The sequence below is a fragment of the Nelumbo lutea genome, chromosome 1 (assembly GCF_056320005.1).
Source record: "Nelumbo lutea isolate HS-2025 chromosome 1, American lotus-T2T, whole genome shotgun sequence".
Classification (NCBI taxonomy): domain Eukaryota; kingdom Viridiplantae; phylum Streptophyta; class Magnoliopsida; order Proteales; family Nelumbonaceae; genus Nelumbo; species Nelumbo lutea.
The window spans coordinates 15359326-15378258 of record NC_142684.1 but is presented as its reverse complement, the minus strand read 5'-3'; the positions used below and the strand labels follow the sequence as shown (position 1 = coordinate 15378258).

At 40.2% G+C, this 18933-nt stretch overlaps 3 protein-coding genes across 3 annotated transcripts; all 3 read left to right on the top strand.

Moving 5' to 3' along the window:
- Positions 1–6968: 6968 nt before the first annotated feature.
- On the top strand, positions 6969–9090 carry LOC148873655 (Protein kinase superfamily protein). Its single transcript, XM_088966947.1, has 5 exons — positions 6969–7551; positions 7807–7942; positions 8044–8180; positions 8278–8401; positions 8485–9090. The coding sequence occupies exons 1-5, from the start codon at positions 7138–7140 to the stop codon at positions 8931–8933; spliced, it is 1260 nt and encodes a 419-aa protein (XP_088823073.1). The 5' UTR covers positions 6969–7137; the 3' UTR covers positions 8934–9090.
- Positions 9091–9229: 139 nt separating this feature from the next.
- Positions 9230–11235, top strand: LOC148873654 (putative fasciclin-like arabinogalactan protein 20). Its single transcript, XM_088966946.1, has one exon. It carries the CDS (start codon positions 9367–9369, stop codon positions 10981–10983), a length of 1617 nt encoding a protein of 538 aa, XP_088823072.1. The 5' UTR covers positions 9230–9366; the 3' UTR covers positions 10984–11235.
- A 1431-nt stretch (positions 11236–12666) lies between these two features.
- LOC148873653 (UDP-Glycosyltransferase superfamily protein) lies at positions 12667–14636 on the top strand. Its single transcript, XM_088944063.1, has one exon. It carries the CDS (start codon positions 12963–12965, stop codon positions 14475–14477), a length of 1515 nt encoding a protein of 504 aa, XP_088800189.1. The 5' UTR covers positions 12667–12962; the 3' UTR covers positions 14478–14636.
- Positions 14637–18933: the final 4297 nt, after the last annotated feature.

Below are 18933 nucleotides of genomic sequence, written 5' to 3'. Positions count from 1 at the left end.
TGAATAGTGGTTGTGTGATCTCTACCAGGAACAATTATGGAATCAAGCAGAATCCACTTCTGCAAAATTCATTCCTCATTTTTTATTTTTTTATTTTGTTAGCAATATCAAAGGAATTTTTTCATTTGAAAGGAGAAATAAACCCCTCTTTCTTGGAGGGGATGGTCCTAGGGTCTAGGACTGACTGTATCATGGAAGTTAAATTGAGAACAAGTAACATGTTACCTTTGGGAGGACCAGACCAGATTTCTAGAGCCATTTCTTTATTTTCATGTTGTGTAAGTTCTATATGTTGAAGATTAATTAGTTTTATGATGTTTTTCTGAGTAGATGTTTTATGTTAATTGTTAGATAGGAGGTGGGGACCACAGTAGTTATGTGAGTCCAAATTTTATTATGTTATCTGAGTAGATGTTTTATGTTAGTTGTTAGATAGGAGGTGGGGACCACAGTAGTTATGTGAGTCCAAATTTTATTATGTTTTTGAGTGTTATATATGCTGTTTTATGTTTTGCCGCCCTATAAGGGCATAGTTGTCTTTGTACTGTTCTATTATTTTAGTATAAATAATAAGTGAAGGGGGCAGCCAGATGTAGCTCTCTTTTCTTTCCAACTTCTCTTCTTCTCTTCATCCCCTTCTCTCTTCCTTCTCTCTTCAAGAAACTACTTTTCTTTGATATTTTTTAATTCAGCAGATTTCTACTCTATATTATCAACCTCACACCAGGGGCCATTGCTTAGTGTACCGCTAAAATCTCAGACTGATAAGTGTGAGAATGAGGGTTTTGGTCTGAGAATAGCTGCTTCATGTAAAAATGCTGGAGGTTAGGTCCATATCCAGTCTACCCCTCCCAATGCAGAAAGGAGGAAGAGTGTGGTGAGGCTTGGGGTTTGAGATATTCTCATATAAAAAGGCTTTGTAGCAGTCTTTTTGGATATAAAACATACATTAGATTGGAGGGTTTGAAATAACTATTTTTTTTTAATAACTATGTTAAAACAGTATAATTTAATCCACAAGAGAAATAGCATGTCTTGAAAATTTCCATCCAGGGTAGGTTTGTGAGAACAAAATGTTATGCCATGATTCAGGTTGGATTTGCTTGAAGGATTCAATTAGGTGAAATCATTATTTTTTGTTCAACTAAGGTTTATAGGAGCTTTATCCATGATGCATTGCTTTATATTAGAGGTGAAATCGTGGGTGCAGGTACAATGACTTAATTTTGGTGTTAACTATAAACAGGGTTTCCACATGGTTGAATTGGGAATTGAAGTCATAGATGGATGTCATGTACCAAGAAGCTTGTTGTTTTTAAAGTTCAGCATGAACAGAAATTGAGGGAAAAGGATAGATGGTTTTATGTCAGTCAATTAGTCAAGTTCAACGAGGGATAGCTATTCCAGAAGTATAATGGTGGTTTTGTGGTAAATTTGGCACCACAGTACTTGTTTAATTGAGAAAAGGGTAAAGAAATGAAGTTCCACTTTTCATGGGTTTCTCTTGCCCACAAGACTTCTTTATTTTTTTTGCCTTCTTTTTCTTTTTGGTGCTTTTGGAAAGCTTGTACTTGGAGTAATTGAATTTTTGAACATTCCTACAAATGCATAGTAAGAGGATGGCAAACTCAAGAAACAAACAGGTGTTTCAACTAGTGGTCCTCTCCCCTCCCAAGGCTTAGTCAAACTTTGTTTTGATGGTTGTTCCTTTACGCTGTGTTTAGTTTGGAGAAAAAAGTAGGCAAAGGAAGGGAAAGATAGGGAAACCTTTACAAACCTTGTATAGGTTTCCCTACCTTTTCCTTCAAACCAAACATTGGCTTAGGAGCTCAGGCTGAGTTTGGGGAGGTGGGGCGGGGTGTTCAGAGATTTCAGATGATGAGTTATGATTGCTTACCTTGGACCAGCTGGACATGGGACCTATAGTTAGAGCAGAGCTTTTGGCCTTGCTACAAGGCCTAAGGTTGATGCTCTCACTAAGTTTCAACAGAGTGATTGTCGAGGGAGAAACACGGGTTTTTATTGGTTGGTACGAGCAACGTTTTCAAAATGATGAATGCAACTAAAAGAACAAAGAGGTTGCTACTTGCTAATTGCTAGAGCCTGAGGAGTGAAATGTCACTTTTGAGGGGGGAAAAACAAAAGAAGAACTTGATAAACACGAATATGCAAATCTAAATTCTGAATGAAATAAAATATTTCAAACATTCTTTGGTTCAATTGGTTAAGATAGAGCCGTAGAGGGCCATTACACGATGCTGGTCTCTGCTACTTGGAGTCTTGAGAGGTATAGTCTCCTTTCAAATTTTGGTGAATGGTAGTACAACCAGAACCTTTAAACAATCAAGGGGTATAAGGCAGGGGGACCCCTTAACACCATACATATATGTCCTTTGTGCTGAGCACTTCACTAGACAATTCTGTAAAGAAATAGGGGAGACTGTTAAGTGACCTCATTGTTATAAGTCACCCTCTTGAAATCAATAGCAAGAAATTTGCCACAATTTGTTTTCATCTCCTTGAGCCTCTCAAAAGAAAATCTCAAAGAGATTAATAGAACTCAAAGAAACTTTCTTTGGGGAAAGAACCCTATGGAAAAGGAGTTCCCTCTATTTAAATGGGAATATGTCACAAATCCAACTCAGTTGGGAGGGCTTGGGATGAGAGATACGAGAAAAGCCAATTCGGCTAACATCGCGAAGCTTGGATGGAGTCTCATCTCGAGAGAAAATAGCCTATAGGCTGAAGTCATTAGGAAGAGTACACTAAGGGTAGAAATTTCTGGGATCTGAAACCAAGTAATTAAAACGGCTTCATGGGCATGCATGGAAGGGAGTCTTGGCAAATAGAGAAATTCTTCAGAAAGGTCTGTCTTGGGAGGTGGGATCAGAGGACAAAATAAAATAAACTTTCTGAATGACAATTGGCTCAAATCAGAGCCAATTATTAACAGGTTAAATAGAGATAGGATCAACAATGATCAACAATAGAAAATAGCCTAATTGGATTCCTAAAGATATAAGAGAGGAAATAAAGGCAATTCCGATTCAGAGAACTCAAGTGGAGGACAGGATTAGATGGGAACCTGGAGCCAAAAGGAAAAATTTCAGTTAAATCAGTGTATCAAGGATTAGATGGAACTTGGAGCCAAAAGGAAAAATTCGATAACAAATGGGGTATTCCCAAACCCCATTGGTAACAATGAGAAATTCGCCCAATGGTGGCTGAGATTAGAAGAAAACGCAGTGACCAATGAGATCCAGTATATGGGGGAAAAACTTCGTTTCCTATTATGGTACATGTGGAAAAACAGATGCAGTATAGTTTTCCAAAACAAAATGAATCCCCTTGGCAAAATTGTAGATCACGCTTCAAATGCGGTTCTATAATATCTTTCTGCAAGAGGCATCAGGCAGAACCATTCTCTCAAAGTTATGCATAGGGTCAAGTGGAACTCTCCCATCGATGGTATGGTCAAGATAAATTTTGATGATTCAGTATCTCCAGAGGGTTTTTTTTTTTTCCTTTGGATGTATTATAATTTACGACCAAAGTTCAAAATATTGATATGATATGCCCCATATTAAATGATACAGGTGTTTTTAAGTCATATTTAAAAAACATGGGCATATGTTGTGGATGTGTTTTTAAAACATCTTTGAACCATTAAAAACCATTACGCATGTGTTTTTAAATACCAATACGCATCTTTGAACAATTACAGATGTTTCCATAAAACCATTAAAAAACATCTTTAAAAATCATATTAAAAAAAAAAAAAACCATTGTGCATGTGTTTTTAAATAACAATATGCCTCTGCCAATACACGGGCATATCGATACTTTGAACCATGTTTACAATAAATGTTGGGGGTTTAATCTTGAAAGTTAGAGCAGGTAGAATAGGTATAACCACCATCGACTGTTTTAAGGGTTCAGATTAGCCTCCATGGAAATGCAAAGCTTTGCTTAACAAGTGCCTCGCCATCCACCAAGAAATGCGCTCCAATGTTGCTTACTCCCACATTTAGAGGGAAGGAAACTGAGTGACCGATTAGCTAGCCAATTCTTTGGTCGATTTGGAAAACCAGAAACCAAAGAACTTTTTGTAATTCTTTCAGCCCTCCCCCTATAATCATCGATAGAGCCTTTGCGCTTTTCAAGAGTACCAGAACAACGGCTTGACTAAGCCAAGTGACAATCATAACAAGTTATGGAGATGAGTTTTATGAGAAAACGGTGTTTTTTTTTTTCTATTTGGAAACATTGCTAACAGGTAGGATGTTTTCTGGAGCAATAATAATACTTTCTGTTTGGTACTAGTGCTCATGTCTGTTTTTAGCATTGGTACCCATTATAGAAAGCAAGGTTTTAAAAATTGACCCGGAAATGGAATCGTTCTAATTACCGGTTTCCGGGTTAGCAATTCAACCATCCGGTCAAACAATTCGGATGGTTTGCATATTAGGACAAATGTTTATATGAGATTTCCCCTAATATACAAACCTCATATAAGAAAGAAGAGGTGTTGGCTGAGAAAGCCAAGAAGTAGAAGGAGAAAGGAGAACTGTTGTCGGCTAAGGAGGGGAAGGAGAGAAGGAGGGGAGAAGGAAGAGGAGGATGATTGGATGCTCACCGGCAACAATAGCGGCGACGGAAACAGCAAAGCGACGGCAACAGATGTAGACATGAGATTTGAGTTCTTGGATCTCATATCTGAGATCTGAGTTCTCGGATCTTAGATCTGAGATCGATTTCTCTAAAACACCTATAGAAGAAAGTCTTCTTCTTCCTCTTCTTCTTCTTCTTCTTCTTCTTCTCTTTGTATTAGATCCCAGATCTGAGTTCGTGTCTCAGACTGGATCTCAGATTTGAGTTCTCCTCTCTGCAACTTTATATTGCCAATCGCTGGTTGGGTCAAATGAGTCAATGGTTTGATCGCCTGGGTCAACGGTTTTTTGATGAAGTCAATGGGTTTTAACTCAATAATGAGTTAGGTATGAAACGGAACCGGTTGTTTGGATGATTTTCAGGCGAAACAGTCTGACTGTCCGGGTCAATGACAGTTCAAAAACATGATAGAAAATCCATACCACTGCCACATCATGTCCTCATTGGCAGCAATGAGCTACAATATGAGAAAACGCCAAATTCAGCATTACTCCAAACCATACCTTATCAATTTCCAAGGTAACTTGGAGCATTATTTTTTATGAAAAAATAATTCCAAATAGAGAGCCATTTCCTCGAGCACCATTTTTTTTGACGTGGCATTAATGTGACACCATTTTCTAGAGCAATGGCTTTATTTATTATCTTTGGTCTTTGATTTATCCCTTAATTAGGATGTTAAAGATTGGTTTCAAGGACTCAAGATTTAGACCTTCGAGATTCTGTTGGACTCAGTTTACTTGTGCATAGGTTTCCCTGCTCACGATCATATGTTGATGGCAAAAACTTCATAAAATTCATTGAGTGAAAGGAAGAAAATGAAAGGTGACAGCAATACAAGGTAAGAGATTTAATGATTTTTCTCATTAATCAAGCAACAAATGGTCAATGTCAAACATGGATGGGCAGGTTTAAGTTACATCAAGTGAGACCAGAAACGGTACGGAAAGGTAGGGGAAATCTTTACCCTTCCTTTCCCTACCTTAAGGTTTTTCTACATTTTCCTTCTCAAAACAAACTTTGGAAGGGAGATGGGATGAATCTTGACCATGGATTAAAAAATAAGTCCACCCTAAAATCTAATCCCCACTGTATAGATGGAATGAATCTTGACCATGGATTCATATCAAGTTCACATACAGGATGTAGTTTATAGGGGGTTATTAGTAGACTAAGAGGGGGTTGTAATTTCAGATTTCTGAAGTGGAGTGCAGTCTGCTTATCCCTTTTAAATATTGATACAGCGGAGTTGGATTTTTAGGGCAGAGAAGTTCATGGATGATAAAAAATGTGTCAAATGATCAAAGCGTGGTGAAAGCTTCATCCCACATCCCAGAATGGGATAATCTAGGGGCGGAGTAAAGATTTTTTATTGAGAGGGGCCAAAACCTAGAAAACATGGATAAGAGGGGCTAAAATATAAGTGAAACTCATAAATTTAAAAGAAATTTTGAAGGCATAGGGGGCCATGGCTCCCCTCCGCCACCTCTGGCTCCGCCCCTGGGAGAGATCGGCTTCAGTCAATGAAGTTGGAACGGGCTGTTGGACACAGCAGTACTGTTGGACACAGCCCAATGGCAGAGAGCTCTTCATTACAATCAGGCCTTGTCGGGTCAGATATGATAGTCCCGATGGGAGATCCCATGGGTCTGATTGAGGTTCTGCACATTTACTTGATATATTTTGACCCATTCCAGACCCGATCAATTGACAGTCCCATTGTCGTTGAATTTTAATCGAAAACCGATTCAATACTTCATTCTATCTGATCCGATCCGACGGAAACCATTAAAATAAAAAAATAGCCACATGTCAATCTATGGTTTGTACTGACCTCAGGAGCGGGTCCCAGTGGAAAGGGAAATCTTGGTGAGATGAGATATCTGATACCCTTCTAATATACCATTTCTGTGTAGTGGAGCAGGAAGGCGTCTCGTACACGTCACTCTTCACTCCCAACCACTCCCAGTCCCAGATACAATTTTGCACCATACAGCTGCTGTCATCACCCATCAAGTTGGTGTTCTCATGTAAAACATGCCCCTCCTCTCTTGGGTCCCACTCCCACCAACAACCCTTATGTGATTGATGTTGACACGTCACTCATCCTCTCTGCTATTGTTCCTTCTGGGCCCACTCCATTTATCTACATCACTGTACGGTCAAGCACTCCATAGCATGGTCGGCAATGGGTCGCTTCGGGTACCGGTTTAATCCGAGCAGAACAGTTTTTTCTGCATGGAGACATACGTAAAAAGACAACAATAAAGTAGCACAAAATTAATGTAGATCAAAGAAAAAGAAACGAAGGAAACAAACTTAACAAGAGTGGTTGGAGAGCAGTTAAACAAGTATGCTGTATGAGCCAACCTCTCTAGATAAAGAAACTTCAGAGCTGGTTTCGCCAAGCTATGCTTTGCTTACTCCTCCTCCTCCCCTCCACCACTGTCTCCTCCTCCTCCGGCAATGTCTAGAGACTCTAAATCCTGGAGACCTTTCACGGCGAACTGCTGCTCAATCGAAGGCCAGACGGTCTTAGGCAACTTCAGCCGGTGTAGGCCATCCCGGTTGGAGTTTTCCAAGAGGATCGAGCTACCTTCCTTCCGCCGTTTATCGTTCTCCGACCTTAGCAGTTCTTCGTCGACGCGCATCACCGAGGATCTTGCTCATTCCTTCGGCTCGGATTTGCATGTTTTTCAGCTGAGCGAATTGCGGGCCATAACCCAGAACTTCTCTAGCAATTTCTTACTGGGGGAAGGTGGGTTCGGCACCGTGCACAAGGGATTCATCGACGAGAACTTACGCCAGGGTTTGAAGGCTCAGGCTGTTGCCGTTAAGCTTCTTGACAGTGAAGGCCTGCAAGGGCACCGGGAATGGCTGGTAACGAATTAAACCTTTAGCTTTTTTTTTTTTTGTCTTCTTTACTGCAAATGTTTTGCTTTCCTATTGCAGTCCAATTTTATTTGCATCAATACAAAAGCATGAGAATGCAAATTCTGGTTTTACTTTATTCTGTTTAAATTTTAAACATTTGAATCAACAAATCATTTTTTCTGTGTCCATGCTTTTGAATTTTCCTAGACCACTTCTCAATCTCCTCGCCCTTTTCAACTAACATATTGAAGACTTCATCAGGCGGAGGTGATATTCCTGGGACAACTCAGGCATCCACACTTGGTGAGATTGATCGGCTACTGTTGCGAGGATGAAGAGAGGCTTCTCGTTTACGAGTTCATGCCTAGAGGAAGCTTAGAAAACCACTTATTTAGGAGTAAGTAGTTCAGCTATTTGCACTAATTCAGATGAGATGAGATTATGCTGATTGCTCAATTAACCAGTATAACCACATGGAGTTTATTGTTATGGTCACAGGGATCTCTGTGCCTTTGCCTTGGGGAACCAGGCTGAAAATCGCCATTGGAGCTGCCAAAGGTCTCGCCTTCTTGCATGGCGCCGAGAAGCCAGTCATTTACCGCGATTTTAAGACCTCGAACGTGTTACTGGACTCTGTATGTGATTGGCTAGCTCTTCTTTGATTATTCAATGTGTTCTCACTTCTCATCACTGTCTATTAATTAACAGCCATTGGCTCCACTATTCTGGTAGGATTTTACGGCAAAGCTATCGGATTTTGGCCTTGCAAAGATGGGACCAGAAGGATCGAATACTCATGTTACGACCCGAGTAATGGGGACCTATGGATATGCGGCACCGGAGTACGTCACAACAGGTTAGATTTCTGGGGCTTTCCTACTGTAAATCTGCAAAGAGTCTACAGGGATAAATACAAAATATGAAGCAATTTTTCTCTAGGGCACTTGACTACAAAGAGCGACGTCTACAGCTTCGGGGTGGTGCTACTAGAGCTACTGACGGGAAGAAGATCAATGGACAAAACCAGGCCCAAGAGTGAACAGAACCTCGTCGACTGGGCGCGGCCCTACCTGACCAGTAGCCGGAAGTTGCGCTGCATCATGGACACAAGACTGGCCGGTCAGTATTCCGTCAAGGGAGCACGGGAGATTGCTTCTCTGGCTCTACAATGTGTAAGCCCAAACCCTAAAGATAGACCAAGGATGCCTGCAATTGTTGAGACACTCGAGAAGCTGCAAAATCTGAGGGACATGGCGGTTACCTGTGGGCAATGGCCGGCGGCGACTCCCAAGTCTGGCCGGAATGGAGCCAATGTCAAGGTCAGGAAGGATGCCAGGCCGGCGGCTTACCGGAAGCCCTCTCCGGTTGCTCCAAGCCGGTTCGGTTAGTTAATTTGCTTGTCGATATGTATAAAAAGGTGTAATGATGTCAAGGCCTATGTATATAAATATGCTTCAAGCCTTCAACTCCAATGGTTTATGTCATTACTTCTCTTAATTGTGTGATATATTTAAGAGCTTAATGAGCATTTGTAAATGTAATTCCTCTCTCTCTCTCTCCTGTTCAACGACCCGACCCAACCGGTCCATCCTGTCCACAGATTGCCACAAGTTCACACACGGTGTACACTAGCGATGGGTTGAAACTTGAAAGAAAGAAACTATCCTTCCCGCCAAGAAACAGAATCGTTGGCGGTTTTAACTAACCCAACGAGTCTTATATAAACCTTATCTATCTTTTATTCTCAAAACACACATCTCTCTTTCTCTCTCTCCAACAAACTGATCAAGAAAGCAAAACAAGAGAATCAAGAATCCATTAATGGCGATCTTGCTCAACCAAGGTCCTTCGTTAAGCTTCTTCAAGCTCTCCCTCACTTTCCCTCTCTTCTTTCTCCTATTGTCATTGGCTGTTTCAACGGCGTCATCTCCTGCAGCAGCAGCATCCTCATCCGCAGCTGAAACCCTCCGAAACCGAGGATACTCTTTCTTCGCCAATGCCATTGCAGCTGCCGTTGATCTCCGTGGCTGGAATGGGACCGGAACTGTTTTTGCCACACCTGATAGTTCTTTTTCTTACGCCACAGCTAAATTCAAGAACGGCAGAGCTCCGCCGCCCCCTGCTACCTCCCTCCTCCTCTACCACACTTTGCGCGAGACTCTCCTGTTCGAAGATCTGAGGACACTGCCAGTCGGAAAAGCATTTCCAACGTTCGCACGCCGAAATTGCCTCTACATCTGTAAGAATCCCTCTGGAGAACTCGGCATTGCGGGAAGAAAGAAACCGAGAGGATATTGTGTGATAATCCGGCAGCCTAATCTCTACGTCCAGGAGGATCTCACCATTCACGGTGTTGATGCTATACTGGACCCCTCCTCTGGGTCCAAGTGTCGTATATCTCCAGTTGATCTTTTGACGGGTACTGCCTCTTCTCCATACTCAAAGGTTGATCGTGATTCGTTTCTTGATGACGCCGTTACGGTTTTGAGAAGTAGAGGTTACAGCGTAGTGGCAACGTCAATGGTTTTGCGACACAAAGATCTGACGAATCTAACGGGCGTCACCGTCTTTGCACCTAGTGATGAGAGTCTTTTCACTCTCACTGACGGTTTCCGTTACGATTTTCGTTACCATGCCGTACCTCAGCTTCTCCGTTTGTCCGATCTTAAGAGGCTACCGAACGGAACAAAGATCAAGACTCTGGTTCCAGGAAAGGAGATCGTAGTACGCTCCGTTAACGGCGTCATATTAGTTAACGGCATTAAGGTCGACAGTACAGAGATTTACAACAACAGATCGGTAGTGATAATCGGTATATCGCATCCAATGCCGACGAGAAATGGTTTATTTATTACCGCTTTTCCCCATATGAACCAGGATTCCGGTCAATTTGTGGGCGGCTGGTCAGATTTTAGCATTTCTCCGATGACGGCTGATCCTCCATATTTCCCAGAAATCGGTGCGCCACCGACGACGGTGGAATCTCCATTTTACTCAGACACCGAGTTTCAAAGCTCCGCCATCTATGGAGGAGAAATCGCACTAGGACCTATGACCCAAGAACGTACTGCTGGCGACGATGGTTCGCCGGATCCGGCAAAATCTGTTGTGCCAACCACAGCCCCGGTGAGTTTCACAGGGTACGGTGATGAGAACTTGTTGAAAATCGAGGGCAACAACTCGCCCTCTCCGTCCGCTTACGCCTCAGTTTCTTCCAGTTCCAGCAATGCACGATGCTCTCCGGCAGTTGCTAACGTCAAAGTTGACGGCATTTCCTCGGCGCTCCTTGCCGAACTTGGAGAATTTTTCTGTCCTTTCAATGGAAGAATAAATGTAGAGGAACCAGACGTGGCACCAGTTAGTTCGAGTATTGACTCTGGTCAACCAGGAAACGATGACATTCCTCCATTGTTCTCTTTCCCAACCGCTTACTTTTGAGTTTTGACAACGTGGCTACTCTCTGGCGTTAAGCATCTCGTTGGTAAGATACTGCACGAGGTTTCAATTTTCAATCTTAACCGTTTGATTCATTGATTGGTGGAGTCACTTCTAGAAGCCATGAACTAAGAGCTCATATGGCAAGGATCTTGTAAGATCGAAGTTCTGTTTCCTCTTCTTTTTGGTTATGCTTTGTATATTTTTACCTGATACTCCATCCACATCAATAGAATATCTTCCAGTTCTGGAGCATGGCCTGACCTCCCTACTAAAGCGCCCAAACCCAGCAAGGACCAGACTGACCAGTTATAACTTATAAGTAGGGCCTGCACTGGCCACAAGGTTGGGCCAATTTCAGTGTTGGGTCTGATACGAGAGACCAGATTATACCAGATTTGCTCCTCACTCGTGGCGCCTCACGTCTACTTCACAGGTACATTCTATGTGCATTGAGAATATTTTCCGAACTTATGTGTTATTATTTATGGGAAATGTTTCAATGCACTGTAGGATGTGTCTGAAAGGTCGTTGTGAGGTGTCCTGTGTGAAGAGCAGATCCCACCTCTAAATTCCTTTTTTTTATATTAAAAAAATCATAATAGAATTTTTTTTGAGTAAAAAAATTATAATAGAATTAGAAAAAATAAGAAAAGAAGATATTAGGGATCACTGATCTAGATACAATGCGTCTGAAATCGGACGCAAATATACGAAATAAAATCAGAATAATGTCTTCAGTGCGTCTGAAATCGGACCACCGATCCTCGCGTTAATTTGTGTGAGTTCTTGGACAAGCACCTGTTGAGAGACAAAAGAAACCTTTGCTTTCCAGTTTCCAACATAAAAACGCTAGACCCGAACCCGACAGCAATGGCCAAGGACTGCAAATGTTCCTCTCTCTCTCATATGAAAACACAAACACTTGCAAAAGTAAGCTCTGCCTTTAGGTATTGATTTTACCAATATAATGTTTAATTTCACTAGTGAGAAACAAAACAGAGGGCCAATTAATTAAAGTGGATCTCCTATTTTAAATTGGCATTCCACATGGTTGAAATGATAAGGAGAATATCCCCTAAAGCAGGCAATGCCTAGAGCTATATGAGAAATTACGACTCATCAAAGGCCCTAGGCCTAACTGTTCTAACCCGTACTGTCAAAAAAAAAAAAAAAAAAAAGACAAAAGGAATCTATCCTTCAATTCGGTTTCCGACTTCTTAAGAAATCATTGTTGGAAATACACAACCAAGCCTACAGTCCACTGGGATTAGCACAGTAATGAATGAAAGTTTCACTTGTGTTCTGCAATTACCGTGAACATGGGTAGAGAGCATCATTGCTTCACAAATAAGCCCCTTCATGTGCATCCATGGTGATACTTCTACATGTCGTATATTTGCATAAATGCAATGCAATATTAGTCAGTACTTCAAGAAAGAGTAACCTAAAAATACAAGCAAACACTCACATGCCCCCATAGAGATATAGAAGTCAAAAGTCCAAGGTCAGGCAGACGTAGAAGGCGTACTTAAGTCCTAACAAAACACTCTAATATGCCTAAAAGAAGGGACTATCATTTAAAAAAAAGTAGTGACTGCGTACCAAAAATCTCACCTTTGCAGCAATAAATACATTGAATTGTGCTTTTTTAAGTTGCAAGTTCCAATACATACGAAGCAGGTCAATTTCTTACAGCCTAATAAGTCGGCCAGATGCAAACGTAACCGAAATGCTTCAGCTCAGCCTTCATGAGAACTAAAAGCCCAAGAATCCGCGTTTCTCATCAAAGGGTCCATGGAGAAGGCGTGAGCAACGCACACAACAAGGAACTACAGGCTACAGCCCAACGCACTAACTTTCAAGCCTTCCAGTGCGTTCTCACCGGTCACCTCCCTAAAAATTCTCCGCACTTTCTTCGTCTTTTATTTTTGAGCTCTTACTTACTATAACAAACACCCAGAAACAGCATCCATCCCTAAATGCTCAGACGAACCCCTATGGCGTTCAACAATAAACCCAAGAAACCCATCTTCTCCTCCTCCCAATCCAACCTCCATATCACCCTCTTCTTCGTCTTACTACTCTTCACAATTCCCGCCTTCTTCCTCCTCCACGCCCCTTCCACTACCCCATGCTCCGCCTCCCCCAACCTCCCCCACAAATGGTCCGGTGACCTTCTTGAAGCCGAATTCGCTTGGAACCGTTTGCAGTTCATCGACAGCCAACCGCCTCCGGTCACTCTCAAGATTGCAGTTTTCTCTCGGAAATGGCCCGCTGGAGCCACGCCTGGTGGGATGGAACGCCATGCCCTCACCTTGCATACCGCTCTAGCCCGTCGAGGACATCGAATTCATGTCTATACCTCCCCTCCCCAGGATACCGGCGAGGCCACCCCATCTGCTGATGAGGGGCTCAATCTTCCCTCATCAGCAAATCCTGGTTACCCAGAACTCCATTTCCACGAGGGTGAGCCGGGACAGTGGCGATACAACTTGGCGTGGTCACAGTTCGAGGCGGAGAACAAGCGCGAACCATTCGATGTGGTGCATTCAGAGAGCGTGGCTCTCCCCCATTGGTTAGCCCGTAACGTTCCCAACCTTGCAGCATCCTGGCATGGGATCGCCCTTGAGAGCGTACAGTCCGACATCTACCAGGATTTGACGCGGAAGCCCGACGAGCCCATGTCACAAGCATTCAACACCAGGCTACAAGGGGTACTGCCTAAGGTTTTGAACGAAATTAGGTTCTTCAAGAGCTACGCTCATCACGTAGCTATAAGTGATAGCTGTGGAGAGATGCTGAGGGACGTTTACCAGATCCCAGATGGAAGGGTCCATGTGATTCTCAATGGTGTGGATGAAGAAGAGTTTGGACTGGATGTGGGTTTAGGGAATGAATTCAGGGCTAAGGTTGGTGTGCCCCAGAATGCCAGTCTGGTACTTGGGGTTGCCGGAAGACTGGTGAAAGACAAGGGTCATCCTTTGCTTTATGAAGCCTTCTCTAAGCTGTTAGAGAAGCATCCCAATGTCTACCTGATCGTTGCAGGGTCTGGGCCATGGGAGCAACGATACAGGGAACTGGGGTCTCGAGTCATAGTGCTGGGATCCATGCGGCCTAATGAGCTGAGGGCCTTCTACAACTCCATCGATATCTTTGTGAATCCCACCCTGCGACCTCAAGGGCTCGATCTTACTCTGATGGAAGCAATGATGAGCGGGAAGCCTGTGCTGGCATCAAGGTTCCCTAGCATCAAAGGGTCAATAGTCGTCAGAGAAGAATTTGGGTTCATGTTCTCGCCAAACGTTGAATCCTTGCTAAAGTCATTGGAGGCAGTGGTGGAGGAAGGGTCAGAAAAGCTAGCTTGGAGGGGAAGGGCTTGCAGGGAATACGCTGCTTCCATGTTTACAGCACGGAAGATGGCATTGGCATATGAAAGGTTATTCCTTTGTATCAAAAATGAAACTTTTTGTAAGTATCCCTTGCATTTAGATTAATATTTTTTTTTTCTTTCTAAGAGACTTGAATGTTACAGAGAAGAGCTCAGCACCTCAGAGAACTATAGATTTTTAGACACAGAAATTATTTGAGAGGAAACTGATGACAATATGCATTTTCTTTTGCTGGCCTATATAGAAATATGTGATTGTTGTTCTCGGCTCTGTCCCCAGCTTTGCTACTTCATTAGGTTAATTTTGGGTTATTTACAAGTTTGAATAACACACAAATTGAGGAAAGGAGAAGAGAAATTATATTCATTCTACTAGAATAATCAGTAAAGGTCTCTGGAATGAAAGGGTGGTCTACATCCAGTGATTCAACCATTGCTCATTTGGAGGTGGGAATGGGATGGGCCAGGACCAAGAACGGCGATCCATTGTCATGTATTAAATGATAATTTTCCACTCAAATATTGATAAAAAAAAATATTTTTCCATTCGAAAAAATCCCTTGAATGCCATCGTTAAGAACAGTCAATCAGTATAGCCCATTTGGGAGGGCTTTTATATTGATTGAGCCACTTCTGAGAAGTTAACTTGAGATGGTTTCACAGGAAAATTAATTTTGAGGTTTCGATTAATCTATTTCTGACTTATTAGGTTTTTACAAAACATGGCTTCACTTCACAGCTTAACATCAGAAGCTGCTGCGTGAAAGCCCTCCCAAACAGGAGCTTAAGCTATGGATAATCGTGCATGATTATCAAACCAATATTTTGGTTTAGAAGCACAATTTTGGCCAAAAATTATTGGGACATAAGTCAAGCCTAAAGCACGATTAGTAAAATAGTGTTTATGGCATAAATAAATATAAGGGATAAGTAGACTGCCGTTCACCTCAGAAATCTCAGCCTTATAGATCCACGGTCAGGATTCATCCCACCTGTACCGTAAGATTAAGATTTCTGAGGTGGATTAAATATAATATGGACAACCTTTGTCCAATGTTGCCTCCCCCTATGGTCTTTGAAAAGGGTGTAATGGAGAAAGACCTTCTTTTTGGAATTTCTTTATAGTATAAAGTGGCGGCTCTCAGACTTTTACCCCGCATTCTCACATTTGTGAGTCCAAGATATTACTATTGTACCAAACAATGGCCCTAAAGAATTGAGAAAATTTCATAATATATATATATATATACTAGTGGGGATCCATGTGGTGCATGAGAAAATCTGAAAGATTTAATAATTTTATTAATTATTAATTAATATTAAATTAATAAATAAAATTTATTATTAATATCTAAAATTTAATAATTTTATTAATTATTAATTAATATTAAATTAATAAATAAAATTTATTATTAATATCTAAAATTTTAATAGTTAATGTTGTTTTATAGAAAATAACTATTGTTAATTTAATATGAACAAATATTTCTAATAAATTTAGTTTTATTAATAATTTGTAGTAATTTTAATAATAATTATATTTATTATTTTAAATGAAATTTTGGTTAATTTTAAATAAATAAAAATAATTAAAAAAACTAATATTTTTATTAATTTCACTAATAATTAACAATTATATAGGAATCACAATGGGGTGGGTTCAAAGCAGGGCACCCATCCCTATTCCTACCCCATAGTCAAGACACTACCCCATCCTCACTCTGCCCGGTTGTCCCTAGTGTCAGGTTGGTTTGGGGCAAGGCAACCACTCCTCAATGTCGAGCGAGTTTAGGGGCAAGGCACCCCACTCTTCATCAAGGATGGGGAATCCTCGAACTTCCCCGCCCTGTCCCTAGTATTAGACGAGTTCAAGTAGAGGTGTAAATCGAGTCATGGCATGGCACGACTTGCATGCGTCCCGCACTTTGTGCAGGTCGTGCCATGCTGGCCCATGGGGCGTTCCAAGCAATGCCTCCCTCCCCTAGGATACTTTGGGGACAGTTCGTCATGGCGCACAAACTGAGCCCACACAGACCCGTTCCGTGCCGTGGGTCGAGCCTTGGGCCAGGTTAGGCTACAGACCGGGCCAAGCTATGAGAGGTCAATTTAAAAAAAAAATGAAAAAGATGTTTAAATTTTTATTTCATATGATTTTTTATGTATACAATTAGACCTATTCATGGGTCGAATTTTTTAAATTACTATATTTTTTAATTATTTTTAGTATTTTAATTATGTTTAGGTTTTTTAGAATTTTTTAGATTTTTAATTAATTGTTGGTATTTTTCATTATTATTCAGTAATTTTTGTAATAAAATACTAATAATAAAATAGGTTCTACATTTTAAATTTTCATTAATTTTTATCATTATTAATGAGTTCATTATGCACAATAAAGGTCTCAACTCATAAAAATTATTATTAATTAAAAAAAATGTTAATACCAAGTTATCTAATAATATTATTAAAACTATCTATTAATATTTTTATATTTAATTAATTATTGGTATTTTTTCATTATTATTCAGTAGTTTTTGTAATAAAATATCATTAATAAAATGGGTTCTTCATTTTAAATTTTCATTATTTTTGTAATTTTTAATGAATTCACTATGCACAATAAAGGTCTCAACTCATAATTTATCTAATAATATTATTAAAACTAATAATTAATTTTTTTATATTTAATTTCTTATTTTTATTAGCATTTATTAAGTTTAATTATTAAGTGGAATTGAAACACATTTTTAATATTTACTAAGTTTTGTTAATATTTATTTTTACTTGAAGTTTAGTAGATTTTTAAATTAATATTTTTTTAATTATTTAACTTCGACATATTTATATTATTTGATTTATATACTACTCTCTCTCTCTTAAATGCTTAAATGTAATAATAACATGCATTAAAATAAGAGGCCTTGAAAAATCCAAAGGTCTCTCTCTAATAGTGTGTAGCTTTATTAATCTAATCAAGATAAACAATGATTACTGTTTTATATTTTTAAAACAAAAGAAATTAAAAAAATGGAAAAAATATATAAATAACTTCTCTCACATGAGAGACATGCTAATATGGATCATCCTATTTTATTTTATTATATATATATACAAACAAATAAGTGTTCATGTTTGGTGTAAAAAACTTGGGCTATTTTATATGGAAATATGTTCTAAATGTCTTATGTACACTTAGTATAAGGGTATGATATGCTACCCATATGCAATTAAAAGGTAGAGATATTTGTTAATATTATACAGGGATAGAGCTTGGGGGATTAAAAGTTCTCAAAGGTTATCGTTGCAAACCTTCTCGTATTTCAAAATCCCTATGAGCCCCTCCCCCCACTCGATGGATATTCCATGTCATCACTATAACTTTTTCGGACAAAATTATCCCCAAATATTTCGATCATTTCTCCACAGTGGTTACTTCTCAACCTCACCACATGATTTTGAACGTTATTCGCCTAACTCCCTACGATTTGAAGCTAATTGCCGGAGTGTTCTACGCGGACAACCACCTTCATAATTTTCATTTTTTATCCCGAAATAAGGGACAACAAAGAGTTTCAGAATACTTTAATCGATCCCCTTTGGTTCGCCATTTTCAATGTCCTACGCTGCAAGCCTCCTCCTTGTTCGCCATTTTCAGTTTTCTACGTTGTAACCCTCCTCCTGGTTATCCATTTCAGTGTTCTACACTGCATGCCTCCTCCCGGTTCGCCATTTTCAGTGTTCTATGCTACCAGAGTGTCTTCCCAGAACAAGCAGCAAGAGAGAGAGAGAGAAAGCCCTCTCTTGCAAACCGCAATCACTGTTTTCAATGTTCGCCGGTTTCGGTGTTCCTTTCCAAAATTAGAGTCAACAGATACGTAGTTTGTCCTGATATCTCCATCTTCATCGAACTCTCTCCATTGACAACAGTAGGTATCTTCATCTTCATCTTCATCAGACTCTCTCTATTGACAACAGCCTTCATTGTTTTCATTGTTAGCTGGTTTCAATGTTTTTTTTCCCAAAATAAGAGGCAAGAGAGAGAGAGAGAGAGAGAGAGTTTGTCAGGTATATACAATATTTTATCCTTTCAAAAGTGTTTATCGCTTTCTTATTTTTCAATTTCAACTTTCTTTTTTTTTTTCAATATGAACTTCAAAACTGATTGGCTTTGCTAATTTAGAATGATTCAATTGATCTCTTGTTATACCATTCAAAGCCAGATTTTTTTTTTCCGCCATCAGTGACATTGCTCAACTCATCTGAAATCCTACATTCATCCACTACCTCTGAGAACCAAGGTTTTGTTCTATAACATGTTGGAAGAATGCTTTAATCATTCAGATCTTGAAAGAACCCCATCCAAGACCACCTAGATCCAATCAAATTCCGGATTTGATTTGGTTTTTGATTGGTCTATAGCAATCGGATTGGAATAGATATTATTGGATCTAAACCAAATCCGAACCATAACAACCTTACAACTAGTGTATTTACTTCAGATTGGGTTTTACTTGCAGGTGCAGACTCTGTAATTAGGGATGTCAATAACTTGGACAAACCCG

What these genes read in the sequence shown, in the direction of transcription:
- LOC148873655 (XM_088966947.1), top strand. Translation starts at nt 7,138, where the DNA reads ATGTCTAGAGACTCTAAATCCTGGAGACCTTTCACGGCGAACTGCTGC. An exon ending in AAGGGCACCGGGAATGGCTG is followed by an intron (nt 7,552 to 7,806) that starts GTAACGAATTAA and finishes AGACTTCATCAG; the next exon opens with GCGGAGGTGATATTCCTGGG. An exon ending in CGAACGTGTTACTGGACTCT is followed by an intron (nt 8,181 to 8,277) that starts GTATGTGATTGG and finishes CTATTCTGGTAG; the next exon opens with GATTTTACGGCAAAGCTATC.
- LOC148873654 (XM_088966946.1), top strand. Translation starts at nt 9,367, where the DNA reads ATGGCGATCTTGCTCAACCAAGGTCCTTCGTTAAGCTTCTTCAAGCTC.
- LOC148873653 (XM_088944063.1), top strand. Translation starts at nt 12,963, where the DNA reads ATGCTCAGACGAACCCCTATGGCGTTCAACAATAAACCCAAGAAACCC.